Here is a 22,439-nt window from a genome sequence, read left to right as displayed (position 1 = left end):
GTTTTGTTTTGGTTTGGTTTTGGTTTTTTGAGATGAAATCTCCCTGTTGCCAAGGATGGCTGGAGGGAGTGCAGTGGTGTGATCTCAGCTCACTGCAGCCTCGACCTCCCGGGCTCAAGCAATCCTCCTACCTCAGCCTCCTGAGTAACTGGGACTACAAGAGTATGCCACCATGTCAGGCTAATTTTTGTATGTTTTGTAGAGATGGGGTCTCCTTATGTTGCCTGGGCTGGGCTTGAACTCCTGGGCTCAAGCGATCCACTTGCCTCGGCCTCCCAAAGTGCTGGAAATACAGACGTTAGCCGCTGTGCCCAGCCTTTCGTACTTTTTGAATTTGAAACCGTGCAAATGTGCTATATACTCAAAAAAGTAAAGGAGGCCAAGCATGGTGGCTCACACCTATAATCTCAGCACTTTGGGAGGCCCACGTGGGCAGATCACCTGAGACCAGGAGTTCAAGACCAGCCTGGCCCACATGGTGAAACCCTGTCTCTACAAAAATACAAAAATTGGCCAGGCATAATGGCACCTGCCTATAATCCCAGCTACTCAGGAGGCTGAGGCAGGAGAATGGCTTGAACCTGGGAGGCGGAGATTGCAGTGAGCTGAGATAGTGCCATTGTACTCCAGCCTGGGTGACAGAGCAAAACTCCATCTTAAAAAAAAAAAAGTAAAGGAAAAAGAAATACATGGGGATTATAAAAATAAATAAAATGAAAACTAATAGCTTCCTCTTGTGAGTGTATTACAAATGTGAACCCATTTACTCCTGGCTTTATGAAGTAGGTAACATTACTTTTCCCTTTCACAGAGGATGAAAGTGAGGTACTAGAAGTTTCCAAATCCAGTGAGTCTCAGTAAGAAGTTCCACTTCACAAACAGGTAGGAGAAATGATAGTGGATCAGAAGCATGATTTAAAAAAAAATAATAAAAGGCCGGGCGCGGTAGCTCACGCCTGTAATCCTAGCACTTTGGGAGGCCGAGGCGGGTGGATAACGAGGTCATTAGATCGAGACCAGCCTGGCCAACACAGTGAAACACCGTCTCTACTAAAAATATAAAAATTAGCTGGGCATGGTGGTGCTCGCCTGCAATCCCAGCTACTCCGGAGGCTGAGGCAGGAGAATCGCTTGAACCTGGGAGGCGGAAGTTGCAGTGAGCCGAGATTGTGCCACTGCACTCCAGCCTGGCGACAGGGCGAGACTCCGTCTCAAATAAATAAATACATACATAAAATAGGGATGGGGTCTCACTATGTTGCCCAGGCTAGTCTTGAAATTCCTGAGCTCAAGCAATCCTTCCACCTCAGCCTCCCAAAGTGCTGGGATTACAGGCATTAGCCACCATGCCCAGACTAGGAGCATGGTTTTTAAAAGCACCTTGTTTGTAATACTATATTTTAAAGAATGTATACCATGAAATAAGAGTCTGAAAATATCTGTGGTAATAATAAGCACCAAATTCAATATATAAGTTATGTTTGAGATAGGAGAGGCAATCAGATCTTGGAGGGGGTGGTGTGTGGGGAGTCATTTGTATCCCTAATAGTTCAAAGCTGGTAGTCAGAATATAGGTGTGTGTATTTTAACTTTTTTTTTTTTTGTAAAATACACTTAAAATTTACAGTTTTAACCATTTTAAATCACACAGCTCAATGGCATTAAGTAAATGTTGCACAACTATCCACACTGCCTGGTTCCAGAACTCTTTCTTTCTTTCTTTCTTTCTTTTTTTTGAGACAGAGTTTCACTCTTGTTGCCCAGGCTGGAGTGCAATGGTGCAGCTCACCTCAATCTCCGCCTCCCGGGTTCAAGCGATTCTCCTGCCTCAGCCTCCCAAATAGCTAGGATGACAGGCATGCGCCACCACGCCTAGCTTATTTTGTATTGTTAGTAGAGACAGAGTTTCTCCGTGTTGGCCAGGCTGGTCTCAAACTCCCAACTTCAGGTGATCCTCCTGCCTCGGCCTCCCAAAGTGCTGGGATTACAGGCATGAGTCTCTTTCCTTCCTTCCTTCCTTCCTTCCTTCCTTCCTTCCTTCCTTCCTTCCTTCCTTCCTTCCTTCCTTCCTTCCTTCCTCCCTCCCTCCCTCCCTCTCTCTCTTTCTTTCTCTTTCTTTTTTCTTTCTTTCTTCTTTCTTTCTTTCTCTCTTCTTTCTTTCTTTCTCTCTCTCTCTTTCTCCCCTCCCTCCCTCCCTCCCTCCCTCCCTCCCTCCCTCCCTCCCTCCCTTCCTTCCTTCCTTCCTTCCTTCCTTCCTTCCTTCCTTCCTTCCTTCCTTCCTTCCTTCCTTCCTTCCTTCCTTCCTTCCTTCCTTCCTTCCTTCCTTCCTTCACATATGGGGTCTTGCTTTGTTCCCCAGGCTGTTCTGAACTCCTGGTCTCAAGCAATCCTCCTGCCTGAGACTCCTAAAGTGCTAGGATTACAGGCGTATGCCACCGTGTCCATCCTAGTTCCAGAACTTTTTCATCAGCCCAAACAAACCCTAAGCCCATTAGCAGTCATTCCCACACTCCTTTCTATCCCCAGCCCCTGTCAACTAATAATCAGTTTTCTGTCTCTATGAATTTGCCTATTCTGGACATTTCATATCAATGGAATCATACAACATGTGTTCCTTTGTGACTAGCTTCTTTCACTTTGCATAAAAGTTTCTCCCCCTCCCCCACAAAGGATATTGCCCCCCCCTTTTTAAAAATTGAGACAGGGTCTTTCTCTGTCACCCAGGCAGGAGTGCATTGGTGCAATCACGGCTCACTGCAACTTCCACTGCCAGGGCTCAAGCGATTCTCCCACCTCAGCCTCCCAGATAGCTGAGACTACAGGCATGCACCACCATGCCTGGTTAATTTTTGTTTTTGGTAGAGATGGGGTCTCACCGTGTTGCCCAGGGTGGTCTTGAACTCCTGGGCTCAGATGACCAGCCCACCTCGGCCTCCTGAAGTGCTGGGATTACAGGCATGAGCCACCACACCTGGCCAGTGTAATGTTTCTAAGGTTCATCCGTGCCTTAGCATGAGTCGGTGCTTCATTCCTTTTTGTGGCTGAATAGTATTCCTCTGCGTGAGTGCAGTCATCCCTCGGTGTCCGAAGGGGATTGGTTCCAGGACTCTCCTGGGATTCCAGATCCATGGGTGATCGAGTCCCTTACAGCCTCCTATCTGAGGGTGCAGAACCACGGATGTGGAGGGCCGCTGTCGCCTACATTTTGTTTATCCATTTGTTGATGGACATTTGGGTTGCATCTATCTTTGGGCTATTGCGAAGAGTGCTGTTAGAAACATTGGTGTATAAGTTTTTGTTTGAGCAGCTGTTTTTAATTCTTTTGGGTATATACCAAGGATGTGTGTACTATTTTATCATCTACATTTTGAAGCCTTGAAAGATGAAGGAGGAGGAGGAGGAGGAAAAGGAGGAGGAGGAAGAAGAATGAATTCAGGAATGGAGGTGATAGAAAACTTTAAGCAGAGAGCACAGCACATAGAAGGGGGTTTGCGCTCTGCTTCCCCAGCACATGGCGGGGGTGGGGTTGGGGGTCTTGCATTAGGGCATAAAGGAGGCCAGTGTGGCGGAGAGAGGCCAGAGCTGCACCCAGCGACCGTGCCGGGCCTCCGAGTCCAGGCTGAGCTTGGACTCATTCCGAGTGCACTGAGAAGCCATTGAAAAGGTTTTAAGCAGGAGAGTCACATGATCCGATTAGTGTTTTAGAGAAATTCCTGTGGGACCCGCGTGGAGGCCGGGCCGGATGCGGGGGAGACCGAGGCGGGGAGCCGGGAGGAGGCGGGGCGCAGGCCCAGGTGCTGGAGGGGGTCCTGGGCCCCACGACCTCCGGCTGCGAAGGCGGCTCCCGGGGCAGGGGGCGGGGCTTGTCGCTGACTGGCTCAGGGCGGGACTCCCGGATGCCAGTTCCACCGTCTCCCCCTCCTCATTGGCTCTCCTGCTTCCAGCCCCTGTCCCTCCCGTCCAGCCTCCAGGACCCAGAAATCAACTCACTGCTGAGCCCAAGACTCTCCCGTCCTTGGCTCCGTATCTCCCTCGGAATAAAACCCAGAGCTTCCCTTCTGACTCCCACGTGCGCCCCAGCCCCCAAGGCCCTGCTTGCCTGGACCCCGGGGCTTCCCTCCCTTCCTTCCTCCCTCCCTCCCTTCCTTCCTCCCTCTCTTCCTCCCTCCCTCTCCGCGTCTCACCGCCCTCTCTGCTCTGTTCGGAGTCAGGGCCTTTGCACTTGCGGTTGCCCCGGCCTGAAAAGCCCTCCCGAGGTTTCCATTCAGCTTCCCTTACGTCCCTCACTCCTACAGCTCGCTGGAGACACCTGTCTTGTCCACCCAGGCTAAAATAGCCTCCCGTCACCCTCTAGCCTTCACCCTGCCTTAATTTTTTTTTTTTTTTTTTTTTTTTTTTTTTTTTTTTTTTTTGAGTCAGGGTCTCGCTCTGTCGCCAGGCTGGAGTGCAGTGCAGTGGCGCAATCTCGGCTCACTGCAACCTCCGCCTCCCGGGTTCAAGCGATTCTCCTGCCTCAGCCTCCCGAGTAGCTGGGATTACAGGCGCCCGCCACCATACACAACTAATTCGTTTTTGTGTTTTTAGTAGAGACGGGGTTTCGCCATGTTGGCCAGGCTGATCTCGAACTCCTGACCTCAGGTGATCCTCCCGCCTCGGCCTCCCTAAGTGCTGGGATTACAGGTGTGAGCCACTGCACCGGCCTTTAATTTTTAACATGGTACTTAATCACGAAGACACACTAGGCAACGTGTGAATGTCCTGTGGATTGCCTATCTCCCCTCACACTAGAATAAAAACTCCGCGAGGGCAGGGCTTGTTTTGCCTGTGTGCTTAACGGCTCTGCCCACAGGTGGCTGCCCGGAACAGACAAGGGGCTTAACAAGCATTTGTGGATGAATAAAAAGGGATGAAGGGTGGGAGGAGTGAGGCGGTCTCGGGCTTCGGTATTAGGATGTGAGGCCGTCCCTGAAAGGAAGAAGGCTCGGGGGCCCGGGGAAGACGCCCGCTCCAGCAAGCGTGCAGGGGGCTGGCTGGCTCCAAGGTCTGCACGCAGGAATCAGCTCGCCAAACACAGGCATGTGAGTCGCCGGCGTCTGGCTAGTAATTAATGTTTTGCAACGGTTGAGATCGTCCTCAGGGTAAAATTCCCGCTCCTGTCCTCTCCTCGCTTCCCACCGCCCCCCCCCCCCCCAGCCTCAGTCAGCGCATCTATAAAATGGGGCCACTATGTGACGCGTTCGGTGCAGTGTCCAGCCCAGCACCGGGCACTTGGGAGACACTGAGGAAATGGGATGAGTCCTTCTCGTTACCGCCCCAGAAGAGAAAGGACTGTGGTGCAGGTGAGGTGGGTGGGAACCTCAGCCTCGCGAGGTCCCTATTCATTACTCCCTAGCCGGCGGCCATCTCCATGGCAACGCTGGCGCCTTTCCAGTGCGCATCTCCCGGGCTGAGCCTGTCTCTAAGCCGGTCTCGGAGTGGGCGGGTCTTGTCCCTGGGGGCGGTGCCTGCTTCGAAGTGGGCGGGCCTTGTTTCTCGAAAGAAGATACTTTTCTTTTTTTTTTGTTTAAACCAGAAAGCGTGTCTGGTTTTAGAGTGTCGGTTGCAGAGTGGAGAGGAATATCTCTAAGGTTTAGCTGATTTTATTCCCAAAGGTTGAGCTTTTTCAAATAGGCAACTGTGGATCTCCATTCAAAAAGTCTGCCTGGAGTGCTAAACTCTTGTTTTCTCCTCCCAGAATACATGTCTTCTTCCTTTAAATTTTCCTTTTTCTTTCTTTTTTCATTTATATTTAATTTTTAAATTTTTATTTATTTATGTATTCTTTTGAGACGGACGTCTTGCTCTGTCACCCAGGCTGGAGTGACAGTGGCGTGTTCTCGGGTCACTGCAACCTCTGCCTTCTGGGTTCAAGCGATTCTCCCGCCTCAGACTCCCGAGTAGCTGGGATTACAGGCGTGCACCACCATGCCCAGCTAATTTTTGTATTTTTAGTAGAGGCGGGATTCCACCCTGTTGCCCAGGGTGGTCCTGAACTCAGGAGATCCGCCTGCCTCGGCCTCCCAAAGTGCTGGGATTACAGGCGTGAGCCACCAGGTTCGGTTTTATTTTTTATTTTTGAGACGGGGTCTCTCTCTGTCGCCCACGCTGGAATGCAGTGGTACGATCATAGCTCACTGCAACCTCGACCTCCTGAGCTCAAGTGATCCTCTCAGCTCAGCCTCCCAAGTAACTGGGACTACAGGCGTGCACCACCACGCTGTTTCTTTTCTTTTCTTTTCTTTCTTTCTTTCTTTCTTTCTTTCTTTCTTTCTTTCTTTCTTTCTTTCTTTCTTTCTTTCTTTCTCTCTCTCTTTCTCTCTCTTTCTTTCTTTCTTTCTTTCTCTCTCTCTCTCTCTTTCTTTCTTTTTCATTCTTTTTTTTTTTTGGTAGAGACATGATCTTACTATATTGCCTACGCTGGTCTCGAACTCCTGAGCTCAAGTCATTCTCCTGCCTCAGTTTCCAAAATTGTTGGGATTACAGACGTGAGTCAACTCACCCAGACTAAAATATTTTCTTTGTGAAATATAAGACACACAGAGAAAAAAGGCACAATACAAACACACAATTGAATAAATAATTATAAAATGATCATCTGATTAAGAAATAGAACTTTATCAGCTATCAGCAACCCTGGAAACTTCCAGGATATCCCCTCCTGCTTAACTTGTCGAGCCCACTATTCTGAGTTTTATAGGACAATGTTGTCCTTGCTTTTTTATATGCTTTACTACTGACAATGTATCCTTAACAATATTACAGTTTAGTTTTATGTGCATTATAATGGGCTTGCTTTTTTTTGTTTGTTTGGTTGTTTTGTTTTGTTTTGAGACAGGGTCTTGCTTTGTTGCCCAGGCTGGAATGCAGTGGCATCATCTTGGCTCACTGCAACCTCCATCCCCCCACCCCAGGCTCCAGCGATCCTTCCGTCTCAGCCCGTCGAGTAGCTGGGCCTACAGGCACACGCCACCACGCCTGGCTATTTTTTGTATTTTTACTAGAGATGGGGTCTTGCCATGTTGCCCAGGCTGGTCTCAAACTCCTAGACTCAAGCAATCCTCCTGCCTTGGCCTTCCAAAGTGCTGGGATTATAGGCGTGAGCCACTGCACCTGACCTGAATGTTATGTAAATGAAATCATGCTCTGTTTCTGGCTTTTTGGGTCCTGTGTCTTTGTAACTTTCATTCATGATATTGTGTTTATCTGCAGCTCATTCATTCTGGTTGCTGTATAGTATTCTATTGCATAATATACCATCATTATTTACTGTATTGCTGATGGACGTTTTGGTTGTCATGAGTTTGGGGTTGATAGTATTGCTGCTATGAATGTTTTTGTACGTCTCTGGGTGCAGAGGGACTTGAGTTAGCGTTTATGCCTAGCAGTAGAATTACTGCATCACAGGATATACGTATGTTCGGTATTTGAGAATGGCAACCTATAGGGCATTTAATTTAAGAAACCAGCTGGGTGCAGTGGCTCACACCTGTAATCCCAGCACTTTGGGAGACCGAGGTGGGCAGATTGATCACCTGAGGTCAGGAGTTCGAGACCAACTTGACCAACAAGTTGAAACCCCATCTCTACTAAAAATACAAAAATTAACTGGGTGTAGTGGTGCACACCTGTAATCCCAGCTACTTGGGAGGCTGAGGCATGAGAATCTCTTGAACTCAGGAGGTGGAGGTTGCTGGGAGCTGAGATCATACCACTGCACTCCAGTCTGGGCAACAGAGTGAGCCCCTGTCTCAAAAACAAACAAAAAAATCTTAAGGAACTCCAGGGCAGAAGGCTTTGATTCTCCTAAACCCCTACTTAAACGTGTCCTCCCCCAGTTTTCTGGTCTTAATAAAAAATGCCACCACTCAGCGATTTACTCCTGACTTCTCCCTTCCCATTACACTCATCCCCAACCAATACACACATGCACACAACCAGTCCTCTGCATTCATACTCCAGAGTTCATCTGAAATCCACTCATTTCTTTTGTTTTATTTTGTTATGTTTAGTAGAGACAGGGTCTCACTATGTTGCTTAGGCTGGTCTCAAACTCCTGGGCTCAAGCGATTCTCCCGCCTTGGCCTCCCAAAGTGCTGGGGTTACAGGCATGATTTCTGTTCGTCACTCTGGTTTAGGCTCCCACAAATTTCTCCTGGACTGCAGGAGTGCTGCAGTCTCCTGACTCTGCGTCCTGCAGCTTCGTTTCCACTCATCAGCCACAGGGATTTTGATAAGGTGCAAGGGCAGTCCCGTCCCTCCTCGATGAACACTTTGCTTCCTATCGCCCAGAGAACACAGTCAAACACCTATTTTGGCTTGCCTGGCTCGCTGTGATGTAACCTCCTCTACCTACCTGTTAACCTCATCTCATCCTTCCCTCCCTGAGCTCACTTTCCTCCTGTGTCCATTTGGGCATTCTCCTGGGCAGTCCTTGCTCACCCTTACCCTTCAGGGCTCAGATCAAATGCCACCTCCGCTGAGAAGCCCACGTGGACCATCTAAGGTGGCATAGAAAGTGAGTAAGGTGCCCATTCACTTTCTTACCACCCTTACCTATTTCCTTCAGAATGCTCATGACGATCTGAAATTATTTTCTACATTTATTTGATTCCTCTTTTCTCCATGCCTGTTGCCCACACGACAGAAGGTAAACCCCTGGAGGGCCGGGATGATCCCCACAGGGAGTTCCAGTGCCTGACTTGGAATAAGTTCCTGTACTCAGTATAGGAACGCAATGCAGTGAGCAGGAGACAGTCTGAAGGCACCCCCACCCCCAATTCTCTGATGAACAGGTCCTGTTATTGGGGTCTGGTGTGGGGTCTAAGGCAGCGTCTAAAGGGCGGGGCCTCTTCTCCGACATGCCTCTAATGAGGCGGTTTGGTTTCCAAGGGGTGTGTCCTATAAGACTGGTGGCTTCTAGAGGGCGTGTCTAGTTTCTAGGGGGCGTGTCTATCTGTTGGAGGTGGATCATGTATTTAAGGGACAGGGCTCATTTTGATTGAAACCAACTCTAATTTTATTTATTTATTTATTTATGAAACAGAGTCTCGCTCTGTCCCTCAGGCTGGAGTGCAGTGGTGCGATCTCGGCTCACTGCAACCTCTGCCTCCCAGGTTCAAGAGATCCTCCTGCCTCAGCCTCCCGAGTAGCTGGGATTACAGGAATGTGCCATCACACCCGGCTAATTTTTGTATTTTTAGTAGAAACGGGGTTTCGCCATGTTGGCCAGGCACGGTCTTGAACTCCTGACCTCAGGTTATCCGCCCGCCTCGGCCTCCCCAAGTGCTGGGATTATAAGTGTGAGCCACCGAGCCTGGCCTAAACCGACTCTAATTTTAAAGGTCATGTACTATTCAAAGCTTTGAAACTTCTCAGGAGAAAACGAGGACCTGTCTGTATTTAGGTGGTCTTTCCTAAGACATTCCCCATCCCCCCGGAGCCAAGGATCAGAAAATGAGGCATCAGCGACCAACAGGACAAGGTTTATTGGGGGTCCTGGAAACACTAGGGAGAGGGATGAGGGGACGAGGTCTAGGCTCACAGGGGCACCCCCTAGCCAAGTACCCCCTTCCCCTTGGGGTCGGGAGGAAGACAGAGACAGACAAACCAGCAGAGATGGAAAGACCAATGGGTGCCACGGAGAGAGGGAGGGAAACCCCAGTGTCCGCCACTTCCCACTCAGATGAGTTCACAGGACAAAGAATGGCGTGGACCAGTCCACACGCTACAGGAAAAGGGAGGAGTATCTGCCCTATTCACTCTAAGGAAGGTGGGGTGCAGGCCACAGCCTAGACCAGCCCATTCCATGTGATGGGGGTGTGTGCATACAGATCAGTCCATCCTACTGGGCAAGGGTATTTCAGGCCAGTCTATTCTAGTGTTTGGGGGTGGGGAAGATCGTTAAGGTCCATCCATTCCACAGTCAGGGAGGGGGGATTAGAGGGCAGGGGGCATCTACCCTGGTCCCTCTTTCAGTACCGGGAATGAAAACGGGGAAAGGCAGATTTCGGCTATATCCATTTTCTGGGGTCATCAGTGACTGGTGGGTAGCATTTGGAGATCTAGGAAAATTCAGGGACATGTTCCCTCCACATTCTCCAGATCAAGGTCATTGGGAATGATGGCTCTCAGGGAATGGGGCAGTCTTCCCTTGGTGGGGCAGGTGCCCATCTTTTATTATTAGGGCCCTCAAGATGAGAGGTACTTGTGGAGACCCATTGCTCACTACAAAGTTCCCATGTCTTGGGGACTTAGGGCTACCCACACTCATTTCAGGGACCTCAGGCTCAGGAGTCTCTCCATAGATTTGGGCTCCCCTGCCCCAGCTAAGGACCCTGTTTGTTTGTGGTCCCCCAGCTCCGGGGCCTGTGTGGGTTTTTGGTGGCCTCGACTTCTCCAGTCAGGGTCCCCTCATTTCAGGGCCTGTGTCTGGATTTGGATTTGGAGGGCCAGGGCCTCACTCGCAGTACTGAGGTCCCCTGGTCCAGGCCGAGTCCAGGTGGCTGGGTGGAGGGCAGGGCACGGCACGGCCTGGCAGTCAGTCCATGCCCCGGTGCAGCTTCAGGTGCCTGGAGAGGTTGCTGAGCGTGATGAAGCCCTTGCCGCAGATGTGGCAGGGGAAGGGCCGCTCGGTGCCATGCAGCAGCCGGTGGCGCTTGAGGTAGCACTCGTGGCGGAAGAACTTGCCGCACTCCAGGCACGGGAACGGCTTCTCGCCAGTGTGCACCAGCACGTGCCGCTCCAGGTCTCGCGGCGAGCGGAACAGCTTCTCGCACTCGGAGCAGCCGAAGATCTTCTTGCCGCGGCCAGAGCCAGACGGGGGCTCCCCGGACGCCGGCTCCCCTTCCCGGGCCGCAGCCGCCGCCTCCTCCGCGCCACCCTCGCCGTGGCTGACCCGCCGGTGCTCCTCCAAGGCGGCCAGCGCCGCGTACAGAGCCCCGCAGTGGCCGCAGCCGTAGGTGGCCGGGCCCGAATGGGCCTCCAGGTGGCTGGCCAGGGCCGCGGCCGACGCGAAGAAGGTCCCGCAGTCGCACTGGTACAGGGTGTCTTCCGAGGGCTCGGCGGCCGCTGCAGGTGCAGGCGCCTCCCCACCGCCCTCAGGGAGCAGCCCCCCGAGCTTGGGCACGCCGCCCCCCGCGGGGCCCAGGAGCAGCCTGCCGTCCGAGGTTGGAGGAGCGTCGCCCACCTCCGCAGCGGCGCTTTTGCTCGCCGTCTCCGGCCCTGCACCTGCCCCCGCGGCCCAGCCCTGCGCTGGGGGCGCGCCCGGGCCCTGCAAGTCGTGCGTCAGCTTGTGCCGCTCCAGCAGCGCGGGCGCGTTGAAGTCGCGCTCGCAGCGCGGGCACTTGAAGGGCTTCACGTCGGTGTGCGCCGCCCAGTGGGCCGCCAGCTCCCGGCCGTGGTCGAAGCGCCGCGCGCAGGCGCCGCACGCAAATGGGGGCAAGGAGGCCGCGGCTGCAGCTGCCGCCTCTGCCAGCCCCCAGCTGCCCAGACCCGCGCCTGCCCCCTCGGGGCCCTCTCCACCGCCGGTCCCCGCGCCCCCGCACACCGAGCAGGGCCCCACATTGCAGCAGACGGAGCAGGGCGCACTCAAGGCGGGCAGGCCAGGGCCGGGCTGCAGGGGAGAGGGGAGAACCCCGCGGTGCTGGCGCTTGAGGTGGCGACCCAGGCTGGAGCGTGAGGAGAAGCGGAGCTCGCAGACCAGGCAGCAGTAGGGTTTCTCACCAGTGTGGACGACCTGGGAGTGCGGGAAGAAGGGCACAACGTCAGGGCTGAGAACCTAGCCCGGAGAGCGGATTCCTGGACTCCCAGGGGGACGTGGCACAAGCTCTCTGTCACGTCTACAGGGCCATGATCTAGGGAAACGCTCGTCGTATCACTCTCTGCTTGGGGTCACGGTAGAATTCTTTCGGTCCTTAAAAACGCCATGTCCTGGCTGGGCATGGTGGCTCACGTCTGTAATTCCAGCACTCTGGAATTGCATAAGCCTAGGTGTTCGAGACCAGCCCAGGCAACGCAAGGAAACCTTGTCTCTACAAATAATTTTAAAAGCTAGCTGGACACGGCATGCTTCTGTGGTCCAGCTACTCGGGAGGCTGAGCCAAGCAGTTTGAGGCTGCAGTAAGCCGTGATCATGCCACCACACTACAGCCTGCACCACAGGGTGAGACTGTGTCTCAAAAAAAAAAACACAAAAAACAAAAAAACACCACGGCCGGGCGCGGTGGCTCACATCTGTAATCCCAGCACTTTGGGAGGCCAAAGTGGGTGGATCATTTGAGGTCAGGAGTTCGAGACCAACCTGATCAACATGGTGAAACCCTGCCTTTACTAAATATACAAAAATCACCTGGGTCTGGTGGTGGGCACCTGTAGTCCCAGCCACTCAGGAGGCTGAGGTAGAAGAATCGCTTGAACCTGGGAGGTGGAGGATGCACTGAGCCGAGATAACACCACTGCACTCTAGCCTGGGCGACAGAGCGAGACTCAGTCTCAAAAAAAAAAAAAAAAAAAAAGTAAAGAAATCACTATCTGTGGCTAATGGCTATACTGGACAGTGCAGCTCTAAAGTGACACAGCAGCCAGCCCTGGTAGTGTGGTTTTTCCCTTGTCAAGCCCCGCTACCCCGAGCCAGTTATCATGAGCTGAATACAGCCCTTAGGTGTATTAGGGCAGAGAAGTGATTTTGAACCAAATCTGGCTACTGCTCAGAGTATCTCCCACTGAATGCTTTTCACACATACAGATCCAGGGAATCACTTCCAAATCTAGGGAATCGAATCTCCCAGGAGGGAGTCCAGGAGCCTGTACTTTTTTTCTGAAGCATTGCCAGGCTTGTAGACTGCATAAAACTGTGCCTTAGAGAGGTTTTTTGTACTGATATTTGTCCTTGTTAAGATTTTGGAATAGCAGAGAGAGATTTGTGAGTGTGGTAATGTCTTCCTGAGACCTGTGAGGAGAAGGGTGAGGCTGGATGAGAAAGAGTGCAGTGCTTGATTAGTAATGTCTGCCAGGGGCACAGCCCTGAAGAAGGAACAGGGAGTGATGTTCATTTGGCTTTCTGGCTCCAGACAGGATGTCCCTGCTGTACAGTGTGGGTGTAGAGATCTCTATCCTCTTTGTCGCTCAATTTATTCTCTCTCTACTCTTTCTAACACAACAAGGTTATGCTGGTCCCAGGGCCCTTGTACATGCTGTTCTCACTGCCTGGAATGCTTGTAGGTCTATTAATCTGTCGCTCCTTGGAAACCCTTCCCCGAATCTGGCCCCCTGGCTCATCAGTGATCCTCTTCCACCCTCCTCCTTTAAAGCCTATGGCTCATAGCACACTTAGTGTCTACATATAACTTGAGTGTTGACTGTCTCCCCACCAGCTAAGGACGATGAAAATAGCGACCACATTGGTTTTGCTCACAGCAGTATTTCCAGGGTCCAGCATTCTCCAGACTTCTCCTGAGCCACACTCTTTCTGCTTCTCCGTGCTCCAGTCACACTGGCCTTCCTCCAGTTCCTCCAAAGCCTGCTTTGCTTCCTTGAAAGTACACATCTTCTTCCCTGGATCCAGAAAGCCTCAGACCCCAGAGGCAGATGATTCCTCACCTTTTTCTCTGGAAAACCATCCCTGATCCCATCCCCGATCCAGACTGCTTCAGATCTCTCTTGCATGAGTCTCAGAATATGGTTATCCTCCATCCTCAGATGTCTCAGCTGTAACCTAACGTTGATTAACCTGGTTGTTCAGTTCACATCTCCCACATTTGACTCGAGGCCATACAACGGGTGGACTGTATCTGTTTTGTTCCCCTAGCTATTTTTTTTTTCCCCAGAGAGCCTAGCACTGTACCTAAATACAGTAGGTACTCATGAAATGGTTCAGTTGAATCACAACCTACTGGTGGGCAGGGGTGAGGCCTCGGGGGCTGTGAATTGTTGCATCAACTAAGGAGCTCCCCTTTCATCCTAAGGATCAAGGGATTTAAGCAGGAGTCACCTGGTCACTCTGTGACAGATGCAGAGGCTGGATGTGAGGGAGAGAGACAGGAGGGAGGAAGACCACTGAGAAAGCCGGGGCCAACATTCAGGATGTGAAGTCCTGACCAAGGCAGAGGCATGGGGACAGAGAGGACAGCCAAGTGTGAAAGACCATCGGTAGATGTCTGGTTTTCTTCACCCTGGTTGTGCAAGTGTCTGGCACATAGATAAGAGTGTGACCCAGTCCATCCCATCTTCCACCTCACCTCCTTCCACCCCAACCCCACAGTCTCCCATTGCTCCTTAGAACACAGCACACTCCTTCCTTCCTCAGGGCCTTTGTACTTGCTGTTCCTGCTGCCTGGAATGCTCTTCGCAGGGAGGCTTACTACAGGTCGGCTCAAGTATCACCTGCCCTAACCTTCCCTACCCTGTCTGAAGTAGCCCATAGCTCTCCTCTCTTTACTCTCACACATTGATTTGTATTGTTTGTCTGTCTGTTTGTTTGAAGACTGAGTCGCGTTCTATCACCCAGGTTGGAGTGCAGTGGTGCAGTCTCGCCTCACTGCAACCTCTACCTCCCAGGTTCAGGGGATTCTCCTGCCTCAGCCTCCCAAGTAGCTGGGATTACAGGTGCACGCCACCACGCCTGGCTAATTTTTGTATTTTTAGTAGTGATGGGGTTTCACCATGTTGGCCAGGATGGTCTCGATCTCTTGACCTCAAGATCTGCCCACCTTGGCCTCCCAAAGTGCTGGGATTACAGGCGTGAGCCACTGTGTCCGGCCAGTATTTTTTTGTTTCTTAAAATGTCCTTCCTAACAGTTATCATTTTCCAGGACATTCTTGCCTGCATACTTGCTTTTTTGCTTCTTGTCTACTTGGCTACTGACCACCTCCAAAGGAAAGTAAGTTCTCTGAAGGCATGGAATTTGCTCTTGCCTTGGCAACACAGCTGTTTGGTGCAGGGAAAGTTGATAGTCACTGAATAAAGGAATTAAGTATATACCTGATAACCACTGAATAAAGGAATTAAATATATACCTGATGAACATATTTCTGAAAACGGTAAGGAAGGAAAGGATAAACACTAGATTGCAGATGCTGGTACGTGCACGCGGGATACTGGAAGGGAGAAGGGGGAGGGGAGGAGCCCATAGATGGGGAAATTTACTATGAATGTTCTAGTTGGTGGCTTGGTGGGGACTGAATGAGAAACACCGCATGCTTTCAAGGGTCAGGGTGCTTTGGTGGGGAGGGACGGACATTTTCTAATGGGAGGAGGCGGCCGCCTAGGCCTTGGGCCAGCTTCCTTTTGCCCAGAGCACAGCGGGGCGCGGGATCCCAGCGCAGTCCAGACCAGGGAGGCCAGCCTGGGGCCAGCCTGTGGGACTCACCTGGTGGTGCAGCAGGCCGGTGGAGTCGCGGAACCCCTTGGGGCAGGCGGAGCAGCGGTAGGGCCGCTCCCCGGTATGCGAGCGCAGGTGGTTGGCTAGGTTGAAGCTGTGCTTGAAGCCCTTGCCGCAGCGCGGACACGCGTGGGGCTTGAGCGCCGTGTGTCGGGCAAAGTGGCGCCGCAGGTCTGAGCGATAGCGGAAGCTCTTGCCACATTCACTGCAGTGAAATGGGACCCTGGGGGCGGCAGCAGCGGGCGGTGCTGGTGCAGGGGTTGGGGCCGGGACGTCATCCATGGTGGCGGGGAATACAGTGGTGTGTGGGGGCTCTCTCTGGAGTAGGGAGGAGACAGAGGAGCAGGTGAGGGGGTAGGGTTCCCATCAGCCCTCTCCTCCCAGGCTTTGTCCCCTGGGAAAGCCTCCCACTGCCCACCTCTCTAAGCCCCTCTCATTGTTCTTTAAAATCCTCCTACTCTCTTAGAAACCCTTCTCCCTCTGCTCCACTCCTCTGGCAATCTTCCTAATCACTTCCCAGTCTCCTCACTCCACGGAGCGTTTAGCGTTTTTAAGCCTCTCCCCCTCTTCGCCAATGCACGGCCACTCCTCTCTGTGCCCCTCCCGCTGTAATTTAAGCCTCTCCCACTCTTCCTACTCCCTTCAAAGCCCCCTACACTGTTCCCTAAGCATCTTGTATTCTTTGCCAAGCCCTTTTCCCTCCAAAAGGCCCTCCCACTCCCCTCTGAGCTCCTCTCACTCCTCTTCCAGGATGACCACTTAGCAAATGGGAGGGCAAAGATTTGGGGCTAAGCACACTGGAGTTATCCTTGCAGGGAGACCAGAACTAGTCCTGTAACATCAGATAACAAAAACTCTTCATCTGCAAAATGGGAATAGTAGTACCTACCTCATAGAGTGGTGGCGAGAATTAAGTAAAATAGTGGCAATAAATGTTTCGTGCCTACTTAAGCTGGTGCACAGCAAAGACGCAACAAGTAAGCTGTTTGGATGACTATTATCCCGTAAGTTCTTCCTGGTTTCCTCCTTAAGTCCTACCATGCTTGCTAAGTTACTTGACTTCACTAAGCCCCTCTCGGCTCCACTAAGACCTACTTCCAAAACCCAACCCAATTTTTCCTTTAAAGAAGCCACATCCTTTCTAAGACCATCCACTGGACTCCTGTCACCTTCTCAGGCCTTCTCTACGAAGTCTCTTCCCATCCCCTGCAAGTCCTTTCCACATTCGTTATAAGGACCTGACAGTTGCATTAAACCCTTTTTACACCCTTAAACTCCGCCCCCCTCGCTAGGCCTACCTACTTCTCTAAGCCATACCCCAGACAAACTCCACCCCTTCTACTCTAAACTCCTCCCTCCTGCTTCCTGGGCTCCGTTTCCCCAACCAGCCTCAATGAGTTTCCTTCCACCCCTCAATCCAGGGCCTACCCACCATTCCTTCTGAGCCACGCCCCTTTATCAAACCCCACCACTTTGCCCAAGCCCCTCCCATTTTCTATCCACTCTCCCTCCTCCACGCCCCTCCCACTTCCACTCTAAGCTCCGCCCAACTCAGGCTCCTCCCAACCTTTGCTCCGCCCCAGCAGCCACTAGGCCCCGCCTCCTCTACCCCGCAGCCTGAGGAGCTGGGGCCCCCCCCATGCCCAGTCCGCTCCAGGCCCCAGGCCCCGAGAGCCGGCCTTTTGTGCCCCTCCCCCTGCCCCTAAAAGGTGCAGCCCTGGGCGCCTGGTAGGGGGGCAGGTCGGGCAGGCCCCGGGGCCAGGCGAGTCCACCTCGCTCGTACGGAGCGTTGGGTCCTGGAGACCCGGGAAGGCCCCGGGAGGCCGGGGAAGTCCGTCGGCTTTCCTCTTTAATTACTTACACCTCCCTCTGGGCGCCGACATTTTGGGCAGCGGGGGTAGCGTCACTTCCACCCGGGGGGCCCCTCGACTTCCGCCTCAGCTCCCTTCCCCTGCCGTACTCCCCCTTTCTCCCGCCCTCTTGGCTCCCCTTCCTCATCCCCGCCCTTCTACCTCTTTCCCTTTCCTTTCCCTGCCTTGGAGGTTGAAGAAGCCAGGCCAGCGCCATCTTGGGTGAGGGCAGCGGGAAGGGGCGGGGCCTAGGGACACGAACGGCACCATGCAGACTAAGGGCAAGGAGCTGAGAGCACGGCTTCTTCTCCTTCGTGGCGACACTAGGCGATGCTAACGTAAATGAGAGCAGATACTATTTCTTTTTCACAGGCTCGGACTCCCCCTGATTAGGATGTACAGTTGGACTAGGGAAAAAAAGAAAGCGAACTGCGCCAACTGCAATACGGAGCTGGAAAAAACCGGCACCATCTTATCCACTTAGCCCTCCATGGGCTTCGAAGCCTGTCCGGTGCCATGTTAATTACGGGCACTGGGCAGCCATTTTCCCGCTCCTCATCGTTCGGTATCTGTCTTTGATTGGGTCACCCGAATGTGTGCTTTGTGAGAGGAAAGGCGTTTCGAGGTGGTTGGGGATGTGGTGCTTGGTTATTTCCCACTGGGGACACACCAGGGCCGCTGGTGCGCAGGCGCGGCTTGCTGCCGCGGCCGTGACCGGTCCTTAGGACCCAGCGAGTCCCCTTTGTTTCCCGCGGGCACGCAGGCGGGAGGGAAGGGCAGGAAGGGAGGGGCCCGGCGCTTCTCCGAGGGGCGGGGCCGGTTCCGCGCGTCGCCGCCGCCGCCGAGGGGCAGGGCCCCCTCACCCCCTCCCCTTCCCACGCGCCGGCCCCGTCGCCCCCGCGCGCGCGCGCACACTCGCGAGCCCCGGCGACATGCAAATGAGGTACCCGAGAGGCGGGGGGCGCAGGCGGGATGGGGGTTGTGGGGGTAGGGGAGGCCGGGCCGCGCGCTCCCGGAGCGCGCCTCCAACACCTGTTCCTGCTCCCGCGCTCGCGCCCCGCGAAGCCGTCCGGGCGCGCGCGCGCAGACCCCCTTCCTGGCAGCCCCCGCCGCCCGCTTACCCGGCGCCGCTCATTGGCCACCGCCCCCGCAGGGCCCGCCCCGCGCTCGGGCTTCGCAGCTCGGGGACCGATGAGCGCGCCAGCACCGGGGCGAGGTGACGGGGAGGGTCGGGGGACCAGTCTCCCCCTTTCCACCGTTCCAAAGACCTGACTCCTAGACTAGGCTACCCCGTGGGAGCGAACTGTATGGAAAGGTGGTTGCTCCTCTCTGGACCGCAGTCTATGTGGCTGTTAAAGGGGGGGGATGCAGGGAGGCTTCCCACTATACCTGTGTCTCCCCTTCCCCTCCGTTACACCCCAGTCTCATGCTCCCAGTATCTGAGTGGGCGCTGGGAAGATGGTGGTGGCGCTGGTGAAGTTTATTGAGTGCTTACTATGCACCAGGCGGTGTGCGAGGGGCATTTTAAAGCCCCCTATCTCATTTGATTCTTCTGACAACCCTGGTATATCCACTTTTCAGAGGAGGAAACAGGCTCAGAGAGGCAAAGTCACTTGCTAGGTACAGGCAGAGCTGAATTCAAACTCAGGACTGAGCCCTCATAATGTCCCCTTTCCTCCTTGGGTCTATTTGTTCTCCATTCTCTGGGACATTCGGGTCAGCAAGACCTGTTTCCAGTTTTGGCCCTGCCATTTACTGGCAGAGGAATTTAGGCAACTGACTTGGCTGTCCTGTGCCTCAGTTTCCCCATCTGCAAAATGGGACAGATATGCCCTATTCAGAGGGTTGATGTGAGGCTTAGCTGCTCCTGATAACAATGGCGAATGTGTCCTGAAAGCTCTGTATGAACACTTTGTGGGTATTATACTCATGGCATGTCTGGGCAAGTGCATAGAACTGTGTGTCCCATTTTGCAAAAGTCTCGATTAAGGCTTGGAGAAGTGAACACCTTGCCCAAAGCCACGCAGAGAGTAAAGATTTGAACGAATGATGTCTGACTCCAGGGCCCAGGCTCTTAACATCGCGGATATATTTCCTCATCCAGGAGTCAGGGTCAAATATCACCTGGGACCAGCCCCTTTTTTCCATTCCGGAGCCCCTTCCCCACTTCTGCCAGTCAGCAGGGAGGGATGAGGGCGTTCGTGAGGCCTCTATGGCTCTGGAGTTTGATGGGCTCTCCGTTGCAAGGATCACAATACTGGTCTGCACTCTCAGTTGGACTCTGTTCCTTCTAGGAGGTTTTTTGTTTTAGGGTTTTTTTTCTCTTTTTTTTTTGGCGGGGGGAGCTCGTGTTGATCTTGAACTTCTATATCCAGGAGGAGAGTTAGAGAGGGATGTCTGGTGGAGCCCAGGGAAGTGCCTGTTTTTCTGCTGATACAAGATCATCTCACAGTTTTACCCACCAGCATAGCTAAAATTGTGTATCTGGATGAATGTCAACCACACCCTTGTCAAGAGACTTGGAGAGAGGGATGGGCGAGGTGTTGGGGGACACAGGGGTGCTCTAGACCCTGTGAGCGCTGACTCTGCCCCTCTCTCCTCTTAGCTGGCTCCAGTGCCCAGACCCAAGCCCCCCACTGCTCAATGGACACCCCCAGCCCAGACCCGTTGCCTTCGCCTTTGCCTGGGGAGGAAGCGAAACCTCTGGCCTTACCTCCTCCTGTTCCCCGGGGCCGCCGAGGCCGTCGTCCTGGGGGAGCCACCTCCTCACATCGGACACTCAAGGCCTCCTCCCTCCCTCGCAAGCGGGGCCGCCCCCCCAAGTCAGGGCAGGAGCCCCCACTGGTGCAGGTGCAGGGCGTGGCAGCCCCAGTAGGCAGCAGTGGCGGGAACGACCTCCTCCTGATCGATGATCAGGGTGTGCCGTATACAGTCTCTGAAGGGTCAGCGGCTGGGCCTCAGGGCTCCGGCCCCAGGAAGGCCCCACACTTCTGCCCAGTGTGCCTGCGGGCCTTCCCCTACCTCTCCGACCTGGAGCGCCACAGCATCTCGCACTCAGAGCTGAAGCCACACCAGTGCAAGGTTTGCGGCAAGACCTTCAAGCGCTCCAGCCACCTGCGGCGGCACTGCAACATCCATGCCGGCCTGCGGCCCTTCCGCTGCCCGCTGTGCCCCCGCCGCTTCCGCGAGGCGGGCGAGCTGGCGCACCACCACCGCGTGCACTCGGGAGAGCGCCCGTACCAGTGCCCCATCTGCCGGCTGCGCTTTACAGAGGCCAACACGCTCCGGCGCCATGCCAAGCGCAAGCACCCAGAGGCCATGGGGGTACCCCTATGTGCACCAGATCCAGGGTCTGAACCGCCGTGGGACGAGGAGGGCATCCCGGCCACAGCAGGGGCCGAGGAGGAGGAGGAGACAGAGGGGAAGGGGGAGCCGGCCTGACCCACATCCCCGGCCATCGCTCCCTGGGCCAGGTTTAGAGCAGGGAGTTTGGCTGGTGCTGGGCCTGGGCCAGGGGGCCGGGACACCCTTGTTTCTGGTGGTCTTCCCGTTGTGGGAGCAGGTGGAGGGTGGAGACCTAAACTTCTGGGTCCAGCTGCCTTCAGCCCCCCTCCCCCAGACTAACAGATCCTTGGAGGCGGGGGTTGTGGAAATAAATCTCTGCCTGCTGGCTGCCTGTGTGTGTTCCGTGCCGGGATGCCATCCTCTCCTGCCTTCAAATGTTATTCCTTGGCTACACCTGCCGGGAGTGCGGGGAATTGGAGAGGACCCCACTTCCTGTGCCTCATGAGTGTGGTGCTCGCGAAAGAATGGTTTTGGGGGAAACCTTGGCTCCTTCTCCGTCTCCATCAGACCCCAAAGTCCAGTGGTCCCTCGGTGTCCGTGGGGAATTGGTTCCAGGAACCCCGCAGATACCAAGATCCGAGCATACTCAAGTCCAGCACTGGGTCCTGCGGAACCCGCGGATGTAGGAAAATCCGCCCTCCGTATACTGTGTGTTCCATCGGTGTTTGGGTGAAAGAAAGTCCGCTTCTCAGTGGACCTGCAGTTCAAACCCGTGGTGTTCAAGGGTCAGCTGTATTCCCAGTACACATCCAATCTAACTAAAACATTGAACCTTCCATGCAAACTGACCCTAGGTCTGACCGCCTCGATCCTAGGCAAGTCCCAGAAATTGTGCAGCCATTTTGCCCCACCTCCTTGTCCTAAGGAACTACTCTTTGGAAGGAAAAATTAAGACAAAGGTGTGAACAGGTCTGACGGTCTGGGTAAGGGTTAGAGATAAGGGGTGTGGCTTGGGGCGGGGCTAAGGAGCCAGGGGTGGGGCAGTTACGCGGGGAACTGGCGGGGAGCTTAGGAGAGGGTTAGAGTTGAGTGGGGCTTAAAGAGGTTTAGGGGTTGGTCTGCATAAAGTGAGAGTGGTTTAAAGAGAATGGATAGAGTTGATCTAGAGAGTAGGGGCTTGGAGCTGGGGAAGAACAGGAGGAACTGCGTGAGAGTGGGGTGAAGAGGACGGATTATGGTTTTTTTTTTGAAACAGGGTCTCGCTCTGTCACCCAGGCTGGAGTGCAGTGGCCCGATCACCGCTCACTGCAGCCACAACCTGCCAGGCTCAAGCGACCCTCCCACTTCAGCCCACGGAGTAGCTGAGACTACAGGCGCGCGCCAGCATATTTAGCTAGCTAGCTTTCTTTTCTTTCTTTTCTTTTCTTTTCTTTTCTTTTCTTTTCTTTCTTTCTTCTTTCTTTCTTTCTTTCTTTCTTTCGAGACGGAGTCTTGCTGTCGTCCAGGCTGGAGTGCAGTGGTGCGATCTGGCTCACTGCAACCTCTGCCTCCCAGGTTCAAGCAATTCTCTCCCTCAGCCTCTCGAGTAGCTGGAATTACAGGCGCCCGCCATCACGCCTGGCTAATTTTTGTACTTTTAGTGGAGACGGGGTTTCACCATCTTGGCCAGGATGGTCTTGAACTCCTGACCTCGTGATCCACCCGCCTTGGCCTCCCAAAGTGCTGGGACTACAGGCGTGAGCCACTGCGTCCGGCCTAATTTTTTTTTTTTTTTTTTTTTTTTTTGTAGAGACGCGGTTTTGCCATATTGCCCAGGCTGGTCTTGAACTCCTGTGCTCAAGCAATCTGCCTGCCTTGGCCTCCCAAAGTGCTGGGATTATAGGCGTGA

At 53.8% G+C, this 22,439-nt stretch overlaps 2 protein-coding genes across 5 annotated transcripts; one reads left to right on the top strand and one right to left on the bottom strand.

Moving 5' to 3' along the window:
* Window positions 1-9,500: 9,500 nt before the first annotated feature.
* FIZ1 (FLT3 interacting zinc finger 1) lies at window positions 9,501-17,379 on the bottom strand. Of its 2 annotated transcripts, none has more exons than XM_007998176.3 (3): window positions 17,278-17,379; window positions 15,405-15,734; window positions 9,501-11,773 (listed from the first exon to the last, which is right to left on the bottom strand). In XM_007998176.3, exons 2-3 carry the CDS (start codon window positions 15,696-15,698, stop codon window positions 10,577-10,579), a joined length of 1,491 nt encoding a protein of 496 aa, XP_007996367.1. In that variant the 5' UTR covers window positions 15,699-15,734; window positions 17,278-17,379; the 3' UTR covers window positions 9,501-10,576. The 2 variants fall into 2 exon arrangements, with proteins under 2 accessions (XP_007996367.1, XP_007996368.1); XM_007998177.3 differs by lacking the exon at window positions 17,278-17,379 and adding an exon at window positions 16,306-17,271.
* A 145-nt stretch (window positions 17,380-17,524) lies between these two features.
* Window positions 17,525-20,938, top strand: ZNF524 (zinc finger protein 524). 3 transcript variants are annotated; one of them, XM_007998181.3, is made up of 2 exons: window positions 17,525-17,604; window positions 19,872-20,938. In XM_007998181.3, exon 2 carries the CDS (start codon window positions 19,910-19,912, stop codon window positions 20,705-20,707), a length of 798 nt encoding a protein of 265 aa, XP_007996372.1. In that variant the 5' UTR covers window positions 17,525-17,604; window positions 19,872-19,909; the 3' UTR covers window positions 20,708-20,938. The 3 variants fall into 3 exon arrangements, with proteins under 3 accessions (XP_007996372.1, XP_007996369.1, XP_007996370.1); XM_007998178.3 differs by lacking the exon at window positions 17,525-17,604 and adding an exon at window positions 18,060-18,209; XM_007998179.3 differs by lacking the exon at window positions 17,525-17,604 and adding an exon at window positions 18,286-18,581.
* The last annotated feature ends 1,501 nt before the right edge of the window (window positions 20,939-22,439 follow it).

The sequence above is a fragment of the Chlorocebus sabaeus genome, chromosome 6 (assembly GCF_047675955.1).
Source record: "Chlorocebus sabaeus isolate Y175 chromosome 6, mChlSab1.0.hap1, whole genome shotgun sequence".
Lineage (NCBI taxonomy): Eukaryota > Metazoa > Chordata > Mammalia > Primates > Cercopithecidae > Chlorocebus > Chlorocebus sabaeus.
Note: the sequence above shows the minus strand (reverse complement) of the source record. Positions and strands in the feature narration are given on the sequence as shown.

Bases quoted from the DNA above. Each gene is read 5' to 3' on its own strand.
- FIZ1 (XM_007998176.3), bottom strand. From the start codon at position 15,698: ATGGATGACGTCCCGGCCCCAACCCCTGCACCAGCACCGCCCGCTGCT. The intron at 11,774-15,404 runs GTGAGTCCCACA...CCGCACTCCCAG, and splicing joins CCGGCCTGCTGCACCACCAG to GTCGTCCACACTGGTGAGAA.
- ZNF524 (XM_007998181.3), top strand. From the start codon at position 19,910: ATGGACACCCCCAGCCCAGACCCGTTGCCTTCGCCTTTGCCTGGGGAG.